Consider the following 17,665-nt stretch of genomic DNA (forward strand, 5'->3'; position numbering starts at 1 on the left):
CCAAACTGAAATGCCACGAGAATATATTAAGGATATCTGTTAAATTATGAAAAGTCTTCATTAGCTATGCTGATACAGGACACAAATAGTCAACTTTCAGCAATACAGCTGCTGGTAGGATACCATGAAAGGAACAGCTAGAGTCAGTGTCGGACTGGCCCACCGGGATACCAGGAAAACTCCCGATGGGCCCAGGTGTCAGTGGGCCCTCCTGCTTCCAAACATTTGGCATATTTCATGGCCATTCCCTATTTCTATGAGAATAAAGAGACTAAATAGATGGAATTATAGGTTACAGTATGTAAAGAAAAGAGAACAGGAGAATAGAGGTTGAGTGAGGTGAGGAAGAAAATAATACTTGGTCTAAAGGTTTTTGGGTGGGCCCCTGGTCTAAGGGTTTTTGGTGGGCCCCTGGTCCGACACTGGCTAGAGTAATAATATTCTACAACCCCCATTCTAGTAGGCATAAGATTATAGTTACAATAGTTATCAAATCTTCAGCCTAAAAACACAAGAAAGAAAATGACCAAGCCACTTACCTCCACGGTGTATGATTAGTAGATGACAAGGTGGAGCCTCTTTGGTGCATTTATTGTGGCACTTTAACCTAGCGACCAAAGAGAAATAATTATGTGAAAAGAGAGAGAAGCTCAAGTACATACTAGACCCTAGGTTCTGTACTTTATAGCTAGAGAATCTCATTAACATTTCTCACAGTCAAAAAGTTACTGTCTTATCTAGTTTAAAATCAGCGTTCCTTCCATTTATAACATCTATACAAAATCCTTCATCGATAATTTTTTTTGCCATAGGATAGTAATTTGGAGATAGGATTGTAGCGCAGTGCTGCAATGCTGATCTAGAATCTCAAGATTATGTCTAAAGTAAAATCTATTTTACATTAACCTTAACATTACCAGTCATCTTTTAAAGGAGAACTAACCCTAGAAATGAACAGGGCTATAAATGCCATATTATATATAATGACCTTATTGCACCAGCCTAAAGTTTCAGCTTCTCAATAACAATGATCTTGGACTTCAAACTTGTCACAGGGGGGTCACCATCTTGGAAAGTGTCTGTGACACTCACATGCTCAGTGGGCTCTGAGCAGCTGTTGAGAAGCTAAGCTTAGGGGTCGTCACTAATTATCAAGCAGAAAATGAGGTTGGCCTGTCATATAAGTTGATGCTACAGGGCTGATTATTAAATCAAATGCTAGTTGCACTGGTTTCTGTGCTGCCATCTAGTAATTATCCATATTAATTAATAATCAGCCTCACACTGTAAAATTTATATTCTATGTGTACTGTATATTTTGAGTCAGTCCCTTAGCTCAGTAAGTGACAGCAGAACAGAGCATGCACAGTGAATCAGCAGAATAGAAGATGGGGAGCTACTGGGGCATATTTGGATCTTTACTGCTAAAGGGCTGTGGTTGACTTGGGCTGGTACAGAAGTACAAAACATAATGTACAACATTTCTAGCCTACTTCTTTAGTTTAACTTTCCTTGCCCTTTAAGGGTGCAGAGCTCTAAATGAAAGTTGTATTTTGGTCATACAAATGCTAATATGCAAAGGGGCAAATTCACTAAGCCGCGAAGCGCCGAACGCTAGCGTTAATTCGCTAGCGTTTGGCATTTTCGCTACTGCGCAAATTCACGAACGCTGGCGTAGTTTCGCTAGTGTTACTTCGCAACCTTACGCCAGGCGAAGTTTCGCTAGCGACGAAACTACGCAAATTCACTAACTTGCGCAGTGTACTGAACGCTACCTTTTACGCTAGATTTCCTTCGCCACCTCAGACCTGGCGAAGCGCAATAGAGTAGATATGGATTGTTTAAAAAAAAGTCAATTTTTTTTCTAAGTCCCAAAAAACGCTGGCGTGTTTTCTACATGATGGCTGATAGGCTGAAAAAGATCGAAAATTTTTTGGGGCTCCCCTTCCTCCCCCCTACATTTCCTGACTCATGGCAACTTACCTAGACAGTGGGCACATGTGTAGGGCAAAATAAAAATTTTATTTGCTGATTTGAAGGTTTTCTAGGCATTTGTAGTGCAGATACGTGTTCCTCCATTGAAATTTGAATTTCGCGCCGTATGCAAATTAGCCTTCACTAGCGTAACTTCGCTTTATATAGCGAATCAATGCTAGCGCAACTCTGCAACCTTACGCTACCCCTGTGCGCAACTTCGGATTTTAGTGAATTTGCGGAGCCCTGGCGAAACTACGCCTGGCGAAGTGCGGCGAAGTTGCGCCTGGCGCAACTTCGAATCTTAGTGAATTTGCCCCAAAGAGTGTTGTCACACACGGCAATTTTACCTGTACTATTTTACAATGGATTTTGCCAAAAGAATCGTCATGGATCTCTTTCAAATATAATACCAGACTTATGTCTCACCAGAAGTATTTTATAGCACCAGTCTCACCTTAACTGACTATGCAATGTATATTGAAAAATTACTCAGATGTGCAGATGTGTTCATTTTCTTTTTGGAGTTAGACTTCCTTCAAGAACACAAAGTTACGGGGCATATGAATCAATGGATAAAAAGACAATGCAAAAATTACAATAAGCCTAGTGTCACATAAGATGCCAATGTAGCCCAACATCCACTCTTTGTGACAGGTGAATCCCTTTGCAGACAGTGGGCATTGTTAGGTTGTAATGGAGTTTTCAATGCTAGTGTTTTTCTACCAAAAGTGAAAACGCCAGGTGTATATTAGGTTGGAAGGAAAAGTCCAAAAAAAGATAATTGGTTAATAAAGGTTATTGCTATCATAAGTGTTACCTAAGCCCCAACCAACTTAACAGAACCATGCTGGTTGTGTATATGCCTGCCAAATCTTTCAAGTTTAAAGGGATACTGTCATGGGGAAAAAAAAATTTTCAAAATGAATCAGCTAATAGTGCTGCTCCAGCAGAATTCTGCATTGAAATCCATTTCTCAAAAGAGCAAACAGATTTTTTTTATATTCAATTTTGAAATCTGACATGGAGCTAGACATATTGTCAATTTCCCAGCTGCCCCAAGTCATGTGACTTGTGTTCTGATAAACTTCAATCACTCTTTACTGCTGCACTGCAAGTTGGAGTGATATCACCCCCTCCCTTTTTCCCCCCAGCAGACAAACAAAAGAACAATGGGAAGGTAACCAGATAGCAGCTCCCTAACACAAGATAACAGCTGCCTGGTAGATATAAGAACAACACTCAATAGTAAAAACCCATGTCCCACTGAGACACATTCAGTTACATTGAGAAGGAAAAACAGCAGCCTGCCAGAAAGCATTTCTCTCCTAAAGTGCAGGCACAAGTCACATGTCCTGGGGCAGCTGGGAAATTGACAAAATGTCTAGCCCCATGTCAGATTTCAAAATTGAATATAAAAAAATCTGTTTGCTCTTTTGAGAAATGGATTCAGTGCAGAATTCTGCTGGAGTAGCACTATTAACTGATGTGTTTTGAAAAAAAGATGTTTTCCGATGACAGGATCCCTTTAATAATAATCGTAATAATAATACAAACTTTTGACAAGTTTACTATTCCACAGTTTGGTGAATATTAGAAGTGGCATGATTTGAGCAATGGGCTACAAAGTCTAAAGAGCCTTTGAACATAACTACAAAACATAAATGCTTTGAAGTGACAAGTTACTAGTGACACTATTTTGTCATTTTTAGCACAGCTGAGGCATGGACATTACCCAGGTTGTCATAAAACAGGAGAAGTGGTCTTAAACGTACTTGCAGTTTTTACACTTCAGTCCAAATAACATTCCCTTTCCACACACAGTGCAGGTCTGAGACATCCAGTACTTGGTTGAGAACCTATAAAACAGCAGATATATTGAGTGCATGTGCCTGTGTCATCCAGTTGTATATACCTAGTGCAACACAAAACATACAATAAATGCATACAGCTTTTACAGCTGCAAAGGCAGCAAAGACATTATCATATTGTACAATGCAGCACAATTTGATTTTCTCCATGTATTTATTTTTATATATGAACATCTTAAGAAGTCCCAGAAGCCTTCTGAACATTTTTATATAATCAGCAGGGTCCTAAAGTGTTTTTATGGTTTTGTAGAGTCATTGTAGCTGTGTTTGTCATACAAACAACTAGTTATTATGGGCCCAAAATGACTTGACAAGCAAATCTGCAGTGATAATTCGACAAACAAAGACCGATTTTATGCCAGCAGTCCAGTATTCGGTTGTGAAGTAAGAAGACTTTTATCGAACACACAAGGATTAATTCCCTTTTACACCAGCCTTTTTCATGCAGTATAAATCAAGGCCAACCGTTAAGCCAGAAAATACCTTATCAAAGCAGAGATGAGGGAAAGAACCAAGCTTCTATCTCAAATACAGTACATTTATATTTTTTCTCTTTTTTGCCATGTTAAATTTATTACAGACCTGCCATCCCAAAAGTTAATTTGATTTTCTTTTATCAGTCCAGGCCTGGTCTTTTATCTCATCTAAATAGCTCAGCAGCTGAAATAGGATTCAAATTCAGTCTAGATTCCTCTTGTTAGGAGAGGACTGAAAAAGCGAGAGATGAGATTACACACAGGTAGGCTAAGAATGGTCAGTCAATTCTTCATGGCCATGGCAATCAATTTTTTTAATTATGATATATATTTAGCTAAGAATCTTCCTTAGTTGGAGCAGTTAACTCCATAAGGTAAGAAAAAAAGAATGGTTACTTGAATGCTAAGGCCACTACTGAGCCCATTTAGGATAAAGACTGGTTAGACAAGTGAACTAAGTTTGGCACTAGACTTCAAGACTATGCCGTTAGCAATCAAAATACAGCTAATCTCTCCCAATCATCCATCCTTTACAGTTATTGTTTTGCTGAGTTCTTAACACATTGCTGCCCTACTGGCCTTTGTTCCAGTGCTGCTATTACCTGTGTTTGATGGAATTTCCCAGATCTCTGCGTGGAATCTGTGGGGACCAATGAGGTACTGAAAGTGTATCTGAAAAGCAAAAGAAATAAAAAGCAAGAGCACATTACACATTTTACTTTTGAAGACTTAAATGCCAAATATTTATAAAAGTTGTTTATGGGAATCATTAAGGCTCATCTTAGAAGGCAAGAGAAAACAACCCTGCTATGTTCTTATTAAAGACCAGTTACCATTGGACCTGTGCCTTAATAGTTAATCAGTTCACTACAATGAAAGCCTAAGATGTATTGCATCTTTTTATCACTATTTTCTACATTCCATTATTCCGTTATAAACTCACTGTTGTATTGGCACCCCATAATATATGCAAAGAAAGAAGTTACAACAGTATCAATCAATAGCAGAAAAACTGAACTTAAATGTTGGTAGGATTAATTGTATTTGTATAGGATGTTGCTTCAAAAAATTGCCAGTCTTTTACGTAATATAAATAGTATAAGTATTTTATGGTCTTAGTTAATAGTTTATAATATAGAATCATATCAATGATTGTACACAATTTAAATGGTTTGAGTTTCTTTAAAGATCACATACATTTTTTATTCTATCGTTATCTCAACATTATTATACAGTCTGGAATTTTCACTAAGCACCAGAAAGGTTGATCCCATAGAGATGATCAGTGATTTGTCAAGGCTGGATTTTTGAGATGCTCTATTCCTGAAAAAACTGTGATTTTGATCACACAAAGTACCATCCCAGAACTTCCCAAAAGATTTAATAAGCAGAAAATTGCTGAAAGGCTTACAATATATTTAGGTGTTTATATATCCCCAACCCCTTGTGAATACAGCTCTGTCTAATGCAGGTAGCAATATATTCACTGGGGCAGACACAGGTCTCTGTGCTTTGAAACGAAGCACAGAAACCTGCAACAATTTAGCAACAATTTAGCAACAGAGGAAGAACATGTGCAAAGTACAAAACAATCAGCATTTTGCCCATTTTCTGCACTTTGCACAATGTATTGGAGGTTGTTTATCATTCCTCGTGGTTTTGAGAGAGAGACCCAATGCCAATTGGTTAGTTAGTTTTGGCTTAGTTCATATTTGATTTTCTGTACAAAAGCTGGATTATTAGAATACATCTGTATATATTATGTATATACAGGCAAGGCATTCAGTAAATTTCTCTATCAACAATAGAAGTCAATTCATGGTGAAAAAGCCGAACATATAACCAGCACTTCAGTCGAAACATCGGGCCGGGTCGTTCCAGTATCAAGACTAAACGTTAGTAATTTATTGACTTGAAATACAATAATAGCAACACACAGCCGATCAGATGGGCAGCTATGACTTTCTAGATCAGTGCTGTCCAATATTTTGCTATTTCACATGTTTGGGGCTGGAATATTAAAAAACAATGGTGCCATACAAAGAGGTCTATGGACCATACTAAGACGCCTTGCTGGTGGATATAAAAAATCTCTTTGAGGCCGCATTTAGGGCCTCCAGTTGAACAGAGCTGTTCTAGAAAGTAGCCGTTTAAATAAATGGTTTAAATTACAGATCACTTTGCTTCCAATTACGTTAAATGATTACTCTCTTTTTCTAAAATGGATGAATTGCATACTAAACATGGTTGCTTTCCTGAATCAATATCTGTATTCATTTGGTGGAGCCAAAAGTTCCAGAATACAACGTAATCACTTGCAACCTAATTACTAAATGGATCACTACTATTAAAGAGGCAAAGGGGAATAACTACAGTCACAGCACCGGAGGGTCATCTTGGCTTTAAGTATTGGCAATTTATTTAAACCTCTTTAGAAAGACGCAGTGGGTTGGAAATAATTGACTGTATTTTGCAGTATAGATGCCTTCGATTTACCAGCTGGTTAGCCTTATAGGTCATCTGAGGGCATTTAAAAGGATTTTAAAATCCTGTATTTTATGAGCATTACTGATATTTTTATGCTAACGCTAAAGCCTTACTCTTCTGCATATAATGAGAAACCCTTTAATTAAAGGATTCATACTAAATGCAGTTTTAACAAAATAATCTATAAAAGCCTAACAGAAAAGAACTTTATTGTATATATGAAAATCCAGAAACTATAACATATGCCGATAATGATGATTTCTAAAGGTTTTTCATGGTTAAGTCATGGTTACTACAGCCTACAGTTCTTCTGCTGTTGCAGAACCATGTACAACTCCCAGCATCTCCCCATATGTAAAGTTTCATTATAAATGGATTGAAATGAACTAGGAAACCCTATTAGTGAAAGCTTGGAGAAGACTGGTCTCTAGGGTTCTATTAGCAGTGCAATGGCTTTGGACAAAGTTTCTGGCAACTTGCACATAAAGCTCATAACACCAGTATGAAGTATAGTATGCCAGTTTGTATTGTTCTATTCAGTCCATCACCTATTCATACTCCAGTCTCTCATTCAAACCACTGCCTGGTCGCATGGGTAAATAAGGTCCTAGCAACCAGATAGCTGCTGCAAAACCAAACTAGAGAGCAGCTGAACAGAATCCTAAATAACTGAAAAACTATAAAAATTAAAAACCAATGAAAAACAATTGCAAACTGTCTCCAAATATTACTACCTACATCATTTTAAAAAATAATTTAAAGGTGAACTTGCCCTTTAAGGCCTACCTTAAGGAGATATCACTTCCATGCGTCCCTTTGCATGTTGCTCCTACACACATAACAGATTTGAACCTTATAAATCCAACATTTAAACAGTTTTTGACACTGAAAACAATACCATTTGCACACAAATTGAAAAACAAACGTTAGTTGTAGCACAAGCTACTGAGGGGGAAATTCACTAACAGGCGAAAATTTGCCGCCTTCGCCACACTTCGCCAGGCGCAACTTTGCACAGCCAACGCTAATTCACTAAGTTGCAAAGTTTTGTCACCGACGCCGAACGCTTGCGAAGTTGCACTAGCATTACAATGCCCGGCATAGCGAAGTTGCGCTAGCGTTAGATAAGTTACATTTCAATGGACGTATATGTTGCAGCAAATAAAGTACTTAACACAAGCCCAGGGAACCTTAATAAAAGAAAATAGATTTGTTATATTGCCCTACACATGAGCCCAGAGTATAGTTTAGGTGCCATATGTAAGGAAATGTAGGGGGGGAAGGAGGGTACCCAAAAAATTATTTACGATCTTTTTCAGCCTATCACCCTGTAAAAAGGAAAAGACGCCAACGTTTTTTGGGACTTTTTTTGGACCAAACCCTATCTACTCTATTGCACTTTGCCTGGTCTGAGGTGGCGAAGGCAAGTCTGGCGATAGAGGTAATGTTCAGTAGAATGAAAAACTTAGTGAATTTGCATAGTAACTCTCTTTTACCAGAGCGAAAATTTGCCTGGCGTTAGAGTGCGAAGTTGCGCCAGAGTCTATCTCCTTCGCTAGCGTGATTACGCCAGCGCCCGTTAGTAAATCGGCAAAGTTCCAAAATGACGTCACGCTGGTGAATTTTCGCCAGCGTTAGCCACTTTGCCCTTTAGTAAATTTGCCCCTTAGCAGGCATTTGCTATTACACTGGAATTTTGGAGAGAGAGTCAAGACACTGCATATAGTAGAAACACATTTTCCACTGATAATGGCTCCCCCCATTCCATTCTAAAGTTTGATTTGTTGACACTATTCCGATTCATATGTTGATATTTGTATGAATAAATTGTGTGTTATGTTGTGCATTAGCTGTCTGTTTGATACTATTATTGTTATATGTCCCACAGTATAAAGGTCTCTTTCTATTTTCTCTGTTATATTCTTTTTAGCACTGGCACAGCACAGGTGGAAAGGTAGGGGGAGGGTTGGCAATCCCATTATAAGAGGTGACAGCTATGTGATACTTCTCGGTGACAGATGACAAGTCCATGTTTACCTTTCCGAGCACTGGGAGGTGATAGCTGAGAGACAGCGTCAACCTCCAGCCAGTTTCTCTTGTTTTGGTTATCAACCAAGGTCAAGTGTTATATATTGGGGAAAAAATAAAATGTAGCTATTGTAAAAAGGTCTTCAGGATGTGACACTCAGCTGCCCATCACAAAGTGACAGATGACAATGCTACATGATTACGTGTGCACTTGGTAACCCGTTTTAAGAGAATACAAACATCGAGGAACAGGCCCTGAATAACTGTGGTATATGAGGGTAATTTCTGTCTGCGATAGGAAAGCCAGATAATAGGATAGTTCCATATATTAATATTAACTGTCAGCTGCAGATAAAAAAAAAGAGTTAAATATTTCTCTCTTTATACACAGATATTGAATAAAACTTGTCATGGCGCATCTATCAGACAGCTAAAGCATCCTCTGCTGATGGAGATTTTAGATATTGGCAAATATTCCTTCCACTGCCAGAGGGAAAGGGGAGCTATTTTGTCTGGAAGAGCAGGATACACTGTGCCTCACAGAACACCAAAACACAGCCACCATTCCCATTATAGCAGGGCTGCTGGTTTATATAAATAAGGTAACATGTACATGCACAAAAATACTCATTCCACATGATCAGCAAAATAATGAGGTTTACCAGCTACAGTGGCATCAGAAAAATTTGCCCTTTGTACAGTGGCTCCAGTTTTACATAAAAATCTTGACTAACTCAGAGTTAGAGAGCTGAAAAGCAGGAAGTAGTATTCTGTTCTGTTCTGTTAGACATCCAATCACTCCAGCCTTTATACATTATATTTTTGCTAACCAACTATATTAGAAACATTTTTTATTTTGCACAGCCTATCTATTTACACAGTTTTTATTTTCACACTGAACTATTCCTTTAAAGGGGAAGGAAACCTCCTCGGCGCTAACCCCCCACCCCCCCTCCCGTGTATTGCCCCCCCTCCCTCCTCCCCCCTGGCCTACCCCTCCCGCTGGGCAAATGTCGCTAACTTGTTACTTACCCTTCTGCGCAGGTCCAGTCCACAGTTCACAGGCCATGCGATCTTCTTCCTGCTTTGACCGGCGCATGCGCAGTAGGATAGTTTCGCCGGTACGATCTACTGCGCATGCACGTGACTTTTGGCGCATGCGCAGTAGATCCGTACCGGCGAAACTATCCTACTGCGCATGCGCCAAAACGCCGGTCAAAGGAGGAAGAAGATCGCGTGGAAGAAGATGTCGCCTGTGAACTCCCTGGACTGGACCTGCGCAGAAGGGTAAGTAACAAGTTAGGGGGCATTTGCCCAGCGGGAGGGGTAGGCCAGGGGGGAGGAGGGAGGGGGGGCAATACACGGGAGGGGGGGAGGGGGTTAGCGCCGACGAGGTTTCCTTCCCCTTTAAGTGCTATGTAGCAAGGATGTTCTTGCCCCATAGAGCTTACAGTCTAAGTGGGTTGTGGTACAAATTGGAGAGGAAATATGCATATGGTAAAGGCATTGTCCAGTTGGTGCCAGGTCTAGACTAATGTTATAGTGCTCCAAAAGGTAGAATCTTAGTTTTTTCTTGAAGAGATTGAGCAAGCACCACTTACAAAGGAATTCAGGGACGGAATTCCAGAGGTAAGGAGCAACAAGATAGAAGAGGTGGCAGTGGATGTTGATGGTGTGAAAAGAAAGTGGCTCAGAGAAGAGTGGAGGAGATTGTGGTGTTCATGCAAATGGCCTGTAGATGTCACTGTGCTCAGACTTATACTGTGCATACTTCCTGGTATACTGTGCAACTGCCTTGGCTGCAGGAGTGCATGCACAATTATTTTGCATACTTCCTGGTAGCTTAAAAGTAAAATTGAAAGCTTACTGTTGTGTTATGCCTGCATGACTCTGCTAATAAAACACTGTTATACTCTACTCATCGTCGGCTACCAAAACATAACAGAGATAGTCATTAATGTAGAGTGAAAAAAAGTGAAAAGTAGTGAGGAGCGCTTAGTATTCCTTAGTTCATGTAATCCTTAGTACATTTTCATGTAGTCATGTGACTTAAACTCAGGCTCACCCAAAATCAAGAGAGCTTGTTAAAAATGGGGGCATGGTACAAGCTGCAAAAAAAAAAAGGTGCAAAAGATTGCCACCTAACTGTGTATGGAATGTTGGGGGCACAATTTGTGTCTGATATGTAAGGAGCCGTATGTGAATGTCCAAATGCATGCTCCTTACATGTGTGTTATTACTGACTTGCCTGTTTCTGCAAGGCAAATTGGAAGCCCTGTATTTACCGCCTATTCAGCTCTCTAATCTACAGTCTGTATTTTCATAGGGCACATGCTAATATCACACCTTCTAGCTAAAATATTCTGCACACAAGTGCATGTTGTAATAAAATGCATATTAATAAAGTAGCTATACATTACATTGTTAAGTTAGCAATTGTAAGGAGGTGAAAAATAATTCATATTTTTCAAAAGTGTAAATAGTTCAGCAATATACATTTTTTTAATTTTTATTTTATTTAATGAAGATGCAAGAACAATGACAATGAATAATCATATGCAACCATATACAGAATCATGAAGGTAAACAATAAATGATAAATCAAAGACTCACTAGTACATTACGTAAGTAAATATAGAAATAAGTTTCACTTGCTTCTAAATAACTTATAGCCTTATTAAACAGAGTCATGTGTCAGAGTGGAAATTTTAAGAACAGCTTGTATTTTGGCATTTTCAATGCGATCTCGGGTATATATAAAGGTTTTTCATTTTGACATAAATTATTCACGCAATATTTAGGTTGGGGGCACCAACCGTTATGGTTGGCCTGTAGGGGGAATCCTCTTTCGAAGCCTGTATAAGGAAGTGCACAAGCTAGGCACCTCTTTTTTTGGCCTAACATGAACAGCAGGCGAGACAGACTAGGTGGGTACATGTTCCTTGCTAAGATTAGATAGATAGGTGGAGGATTGTTATTAGCTTGCTCTAGAAGTGAGAGGTAGTTAGGGTAGCTAGCAAAGACAGCCTGTGTCCCCAGGAGGAGTGAGCAATTGGGGTAGAGACCCATGACAATTGTGTGCCAATTAGGGATTGTGAGTGTTTAGGACTAGGTTAGTGGCGGCCTAGTGGAGAAGCTTGGGCGATTGTGTGTTGGACACAGCAGAGAAGTGGGGGGACAGTTATAGGGAGAGAGGTATTCAGTAAGCTGCTTGCATGAATAATACAATGTATAATTGGAAACGACTATAAATTTGTAGAACTGCAAGCCCAAACTCCCAGATTCTGCATCGACTGATTTAAACTTCCATAGGCAATGAAATGCAAAAAATAAAAAAGTATTTTTCTTTTTTTTGATCATTATTCAAATGATTTAAATGAAATAAGGTTTAATTTTCCATTAATCAAACAATGCAGCCGCTTCAATGTTCATCTTCCGAAACATTAAACTAAATATTTAGGCATTTATCTGGCTATTAAAATGTAATGAGCATAAATCTGCAAAGTGATAAGTAATAATTCGGTGACAGAGCCTTTCCTCTGCAGCCATAAACCATTCCGGTTCTTATTACTTTTCAAAACAAATGGAATATGTTCTTAACAAGAGCAAACAAGAGCTGATTTAGAAGGACTCCCTTTCTCTGCTGTGATTAATATTTGGGGCTGGACCCTATTAAGGAGCTGGTCCATGAATGAAATGTAAGAATATTACACCCCATCTTTGCCTCTAACAGTGTTACAAAGTGTATTTGACATGAAATAGACATTGCTATCTACCCTGTGGCTGTCAAACTGGGTGACTAAGCGCACATACTGCACTCCAAGTTTCTCTTAATTAACCCAATTAAAAGGGTTAGTGGAACTTAATAGAATAATTTCCTATATTACCCACAAAATGCTGGGTAGCTTAATTCTGTTTAGAATGAGCATGAGTAAAATAAAGCCCTTCTTTTTAATTCAGTAATAATGCTGGGCATTAGTCTCTAACAATTTTGCTGCAAAGTCTATTTTATTCTGTTACTATATATGGTCAATAGTCATAACTGCATGCCCAGTTGTATTCAAGAAACGACTCATTATAACTTACCATCAACTCTTTTCCTCATAAAGTGATTTGGACCCTTTTGGGCAGGGGTCCCCAATCTTTTTTTACCCGTGAGCCACATTCAAAAATAAAAATAGTTGAGGAGCAACACAGGCATGCAAAAACTTCCAGGGGTGCCAAATAAGGGTTGTGATTGGCTATTCGTTAGCCCCCATGTGGACAGTAAGCCTACAGGAGACTCTGTTTGACAGTACACATGATTTTTTATGCAACCAAAACTTGCCTCCAAGCCTGAAATTCAAAAATAAGCACCTGCTTTGAGGCCACTGGGAGCAACAGCCAAGGGGTTGGTGAGCAACATGTTGCTCGCGAGCTACTGGTTGGGGAACACTGCTTTAGGGGAACCAGCTCTGCAGCTGTGGAAACTAAGAATTAGAGAAACAGTAGGGTTAATTTACTATGACTAGCAAACTGCACAAAACTTGTGCAAATTCCCCGTTCTTTATCCACGGTGTTTTCTTTCCTATCATTCCAGGTAACTGCACCCATTGACTGTCCACCTGATTCTAGAGGTGCAAATATGTGCAGCAGGGAGTAGCACTATAAGATGAAAGGCCCAGTTGAAGCCTTATATGTGACACCTGCTCAATATAGGAGTTAAGTTCAGGGCTACCTTGGTGCCCAAGCATCTTACTCTTTATGCACTGGCACAAGAGAGTGTTGTATCACCATACAAAAGAGCAGGTAGGTGGAAGCACCAGGGGAACATAATTTCAATGGGCACATTAAAACATTTTTTGCACCAATGAATAGCCATGGCACTTTTGCCTACTAGTAGTCACCCAATGGATAAGTAAAAACGGTTAAGTAAAAAAAAACTGTAAATAAGTTAACATTCATGGGTGTACTTTAAACATATCCTTTTGTTTTGCATGTCTTTTAACATGAGATACAAAGACATCTAGTTCTTCATTGCAAGAAGTTCAGCATTTTGTGTAAGAAATGATTATTGTAAAACTCTGTGATGTAACAAGATGCAAGCTCCTAATTCAGGGTGGCATACGCAAACAAGTTATTGGGTTCCACTCTGTAAAGTGATTTCATTGTGCTGAAGATACAACAGATACATGCTCAGTGTTCTTGAAAAATATGTTAACCCTTTCCATTTGATGGCAGTCTCATGTAGATCAATCAGAATAATCATCTGCATTAACAAATATGGATTTTATTAGATTTTTGTGAATAAGTGAAATAGAGGGCAAGGGAAGGGCAGAGAAGACATTTGACCTGTTAGGTCAGATGGGTCCTTTGAGAAAAACAATACTTCCACTGAGGACCTGAGAAAAAAATTATAATCTCAAATTATAGGCAAAAGCTTGTGAAGTATTTGTATTCATATTTGCCATTATATCTGTATTCCTAAGGCCTTATCCTATTATTAAGATTCTGGAACCTACTTAATATTAAAAAAAAACACGAATGAAACAATGGTCTGGCTAACTGAACCATACGTTACAGCTTCTTCTGTTTATTGTATTCTGCTACTCTAGAACACTATTATAGACAAAACATTTTTGTCCATTTTCTCCATTTCCTCTAGGGCCTGCAACTGAAAACAGTAGTGAACCAGGTGTCTCTTTCAACCTAACAAGATCCTATTTCCCAGAAATCTCTCAATAAATAATTAGGATCATATCATTGTTATGACACATCTTTGTGCCTATTAGACTATATGCATTTTAGCAAGTGATTCATGGCAGCCAGGTGAAATAACAGAAACAATTAAAAATCCTTCTCCAATTGTATTTCAGTAGGAAAAAGTATGCCACACATTGACATATATATCAAGCAAACCTTAAGTGGACAAAGAATTCCACTAAGGGACAAAGAAAAAAAAACATTTTGTAGAGATACTGTACTGCTCCTCCTTTGTTTCTGTGTTTTTAGAAATGTGGTTCATTTTCACACAATCACAGTCGATCCACCAACCACCAACAAATCTGAAACAAGAACCTACATGGGACAAGATTGAAGACAGTGATGCTGATTATATCAAATTGCTGATGGAGATTTAGGCTGGCACACTGCTACGGGGACTGGGCTGTTTCCTTCTGAATCTGTATTTGTAAGGAACTATCATTTACTAGGAAAATGCACACAAAAATCTCAACTATAATTGCATACAGTAACATGGCTGCATAATAGCACATTTAAGCAGAGCAAAAAATTGGCCTAAAAAAATCCACTAGCAAACAAGAACCAATGAAGAATGTATCAATAGCATTAGCTTTTAGTATATATTTCTCCCATTCAGACATACTGTATACAGCATATATTAATGTATTTAGTATCATTGTTTCATCAGGCACTATGTCATTTTCTAAGGAAAAATCAATCTTTTCACTCAAGCAATTATTTTTTTACCTCTCTCATTGGTCAGACAAAATAAATGAGGGACTTCTAACATTAATTTCAAAAAAATAATTGTACACTAGTACACAAGTATGCCCATAGAAAAGTACTTCTAACATCAGCTGGAGGCAGCCTCCCTGGAACATGCTCCACAAAGAAGAAAAAATGGATTGGGTAGATGAGTTCTTATTTTTAAAATGTAATGAAATAGCTTCTAAGCAGAAATAAATACGAAAAAGAGAACGTTGACCAGGCACCATGTATTCATTGGAAGAGACCAGAGCGTGGTGGCTTTGATAAAGCCTGGCACATTGATGATGGCTTTAATGTGTTGAGTTGAGAGCGCTCAAGCAACCCCCTTCCCCTTTAAACCAATTATCTGGTGGTCAAAGTTCGGATGCGGCCAAGGCTTCCTTAATTACGGTGCGGTTTACCAAACCTACTATCTGAGACACAATACCATTTTTTCATGCCCATATTTACCTGAATTACTCTTTGCAATCTTTTGAATTATTGATACTCATAGGGATACAGACATTCAAGTACTTTTATTCTGTGAGACAATCCTAAGAATGCAAGCATGTCCAAATAATGGCAACATATACAATTTCTCCAATGATCCGGTGATCACAAAACTGGACATAGGCAGGGATACGTACTATACAAATACTATTTAATAATATTGAATTGCTGGTTTAAGTAAATGCTGGAATGAATAACTGTACCCACAATTCAGTGTGAAAGTATTAAGTGTATTTTAAGTCTGACCCCATTATTTGATGCTAACTTTAATACTACAAATAAAAATTGTATTTTAAACCTTACTATTTTCCCAGAATTAGCTTGAAGTTTGCAGTTTGGTGGTGCAGCAGCTAACACTGTACTTTTGGTTAGGAATGAAACCTGCACTTTAGTTTAAGAATCCCTTATTATATATTAGTATATGGCTTCTAAAAGAAATATTAAATATGAATTAAGTATAGTGTAAAACAAAAAAGGATCGGCACACAGGCATTCAAATTGCAGGGTATACCTGCTCATTTTTTGTGCGGGATGGATTGCATTCCGCACAGTAATTAGTGCACTGCATAAGGAAATAGCCTTTCTGCACTTACTTGGGAATATGTCGCAGGAGGTTGGATACAATGGCTTATGGATATGGAAAATGCAATGCAGGGTTTATTATAATCCAGGGACTCATCTGAATCCTTTTTGAATGATAAACATTTAGCCAAATACTTAATTTTCAACTGAACTTAAACCAAAAGTCAATGACTTTGAAGCAAAAGTTATTTAAAGCTCTAAACAAATGAAAGTGATTTATCTTTAGTCACCAATGATACACTTTTTAAATGATATTTGAGTTCAGATATTTGGTATTAGGCCAAATCTGGAAATTATGTATTTGGTGCATCTCTAATTGAAAACAACTCCATTAGCTGAGGTGCGTAAGAAGAGATTACAGGTAAGGGGAACTGACGCATTGAAATTAGAAATGAAATCACAAAGAGAGAAAATTAGGAAGAATAGATTGATGTGTAGCTAGAGACTAGATACACAAACAAGCAGTAAGACAGATAATGGAAGAAGACTGGTAAAATTGTAAGGGGGATTGGCAGGTTAAACAAAATACAATAAAATTAGCCAATAATATAGACCAGGCAGTAGAGAAAAAACACTGCAGGATGGAAGAAAAAAATGATTCTGAAGACACCTTATTGTGGAATGGCTTATGGAATCTTTTGCATCAAACATTGCTAGCATGCCTTTTTAGCAAATAGAGAGGAAGCATTGTTTCTGTTCACAAAGTGGCCCCATATGGAGTGCAAAGGACAGCTGGTTCTCTCTGATACTGGGCGCAGAAATTGGGGACATTAAACTGAAGTACTATGGTAGTAATATGCAAACCAAACATGTAGATTTATGGTCCAGCAATAAACAAACAATTTTGCCAGCTATTATTGGTTAATCTCTATTAGAACTCGACTCAGTACAGTTATGGGACCTGTTATCTGGAATGCTCAGGACCTAGGATTTTCCAAATGCTGGATCTTTCTGTAATTTGCATCACCATACCTTAAGTTTACTAAAAAAAATATTTAAACATTTAACAATAGGAATTAATAATATCTTAATTAGGATCACATACAAGGCACTGTTTTTTATTATAGAGAAAAAATAAAACATTTTTAAAAATTAGAATTATTTGATAAAAATAAAGTCTATGGGAGATGGAATTTCTGTAATTCAGCTCTTTGGATAATGGCTTTCCATATAATGGATCCTGTTCTGTGGTAGTAGCACAGAGTAAAAAGACAGTTCTTGACTTCTTAGTATGGCAGCACTATCCAAATATAATGTGAACCCCAGAAT

The 17,665-nt window shown here is 38.2% G+C and overlaps 1 protein-coding gene across 1 annotated transcript in view; it reads right to left on the reverse strand.

The window, feature by feature from the left end:
- ksr2.L (kinase suppressor of ras 2 L homeolog) overlaps positions 1-17,665 on the reverse strand; it is a 192,029-nt gene that overhangs the window by 77,170 nt on the left and 97,194 nt on the right. The window contains exons 6-8 of the mRNA XM_018263769.2: positions 4,924-4,993; positions 3,750-3,833; positions 540-607 (exon numbers count right to left, since the gene is read on the reverse strand). Of these exons, the coding sequence (XP_018119258.1) occupies positions 540-607; positions 3,750-3,833; positions 4,924-4,993 (222 nt within the window). The remainder of the gene's footprint in view (positions 1-539; positions 608-3,749; positions 3,834-4,923; positions 4,994-17,665) is intronic.

Source organism: Xenopus laevis, chromosome 1L, assembly GCF_017654675.1.
Source record: "Xenopus laevis strain J_2021 chromosome 1L, Xenopus_laevis_v10.1, whole genome shotgun sequence".
In the NCBI taxonomy this organism is placed as follows: Eukaryota; Metazoa; Chordata; class Amphibia; order Anura; family Pipidae; genus Xenopus; species Xenopus laevis.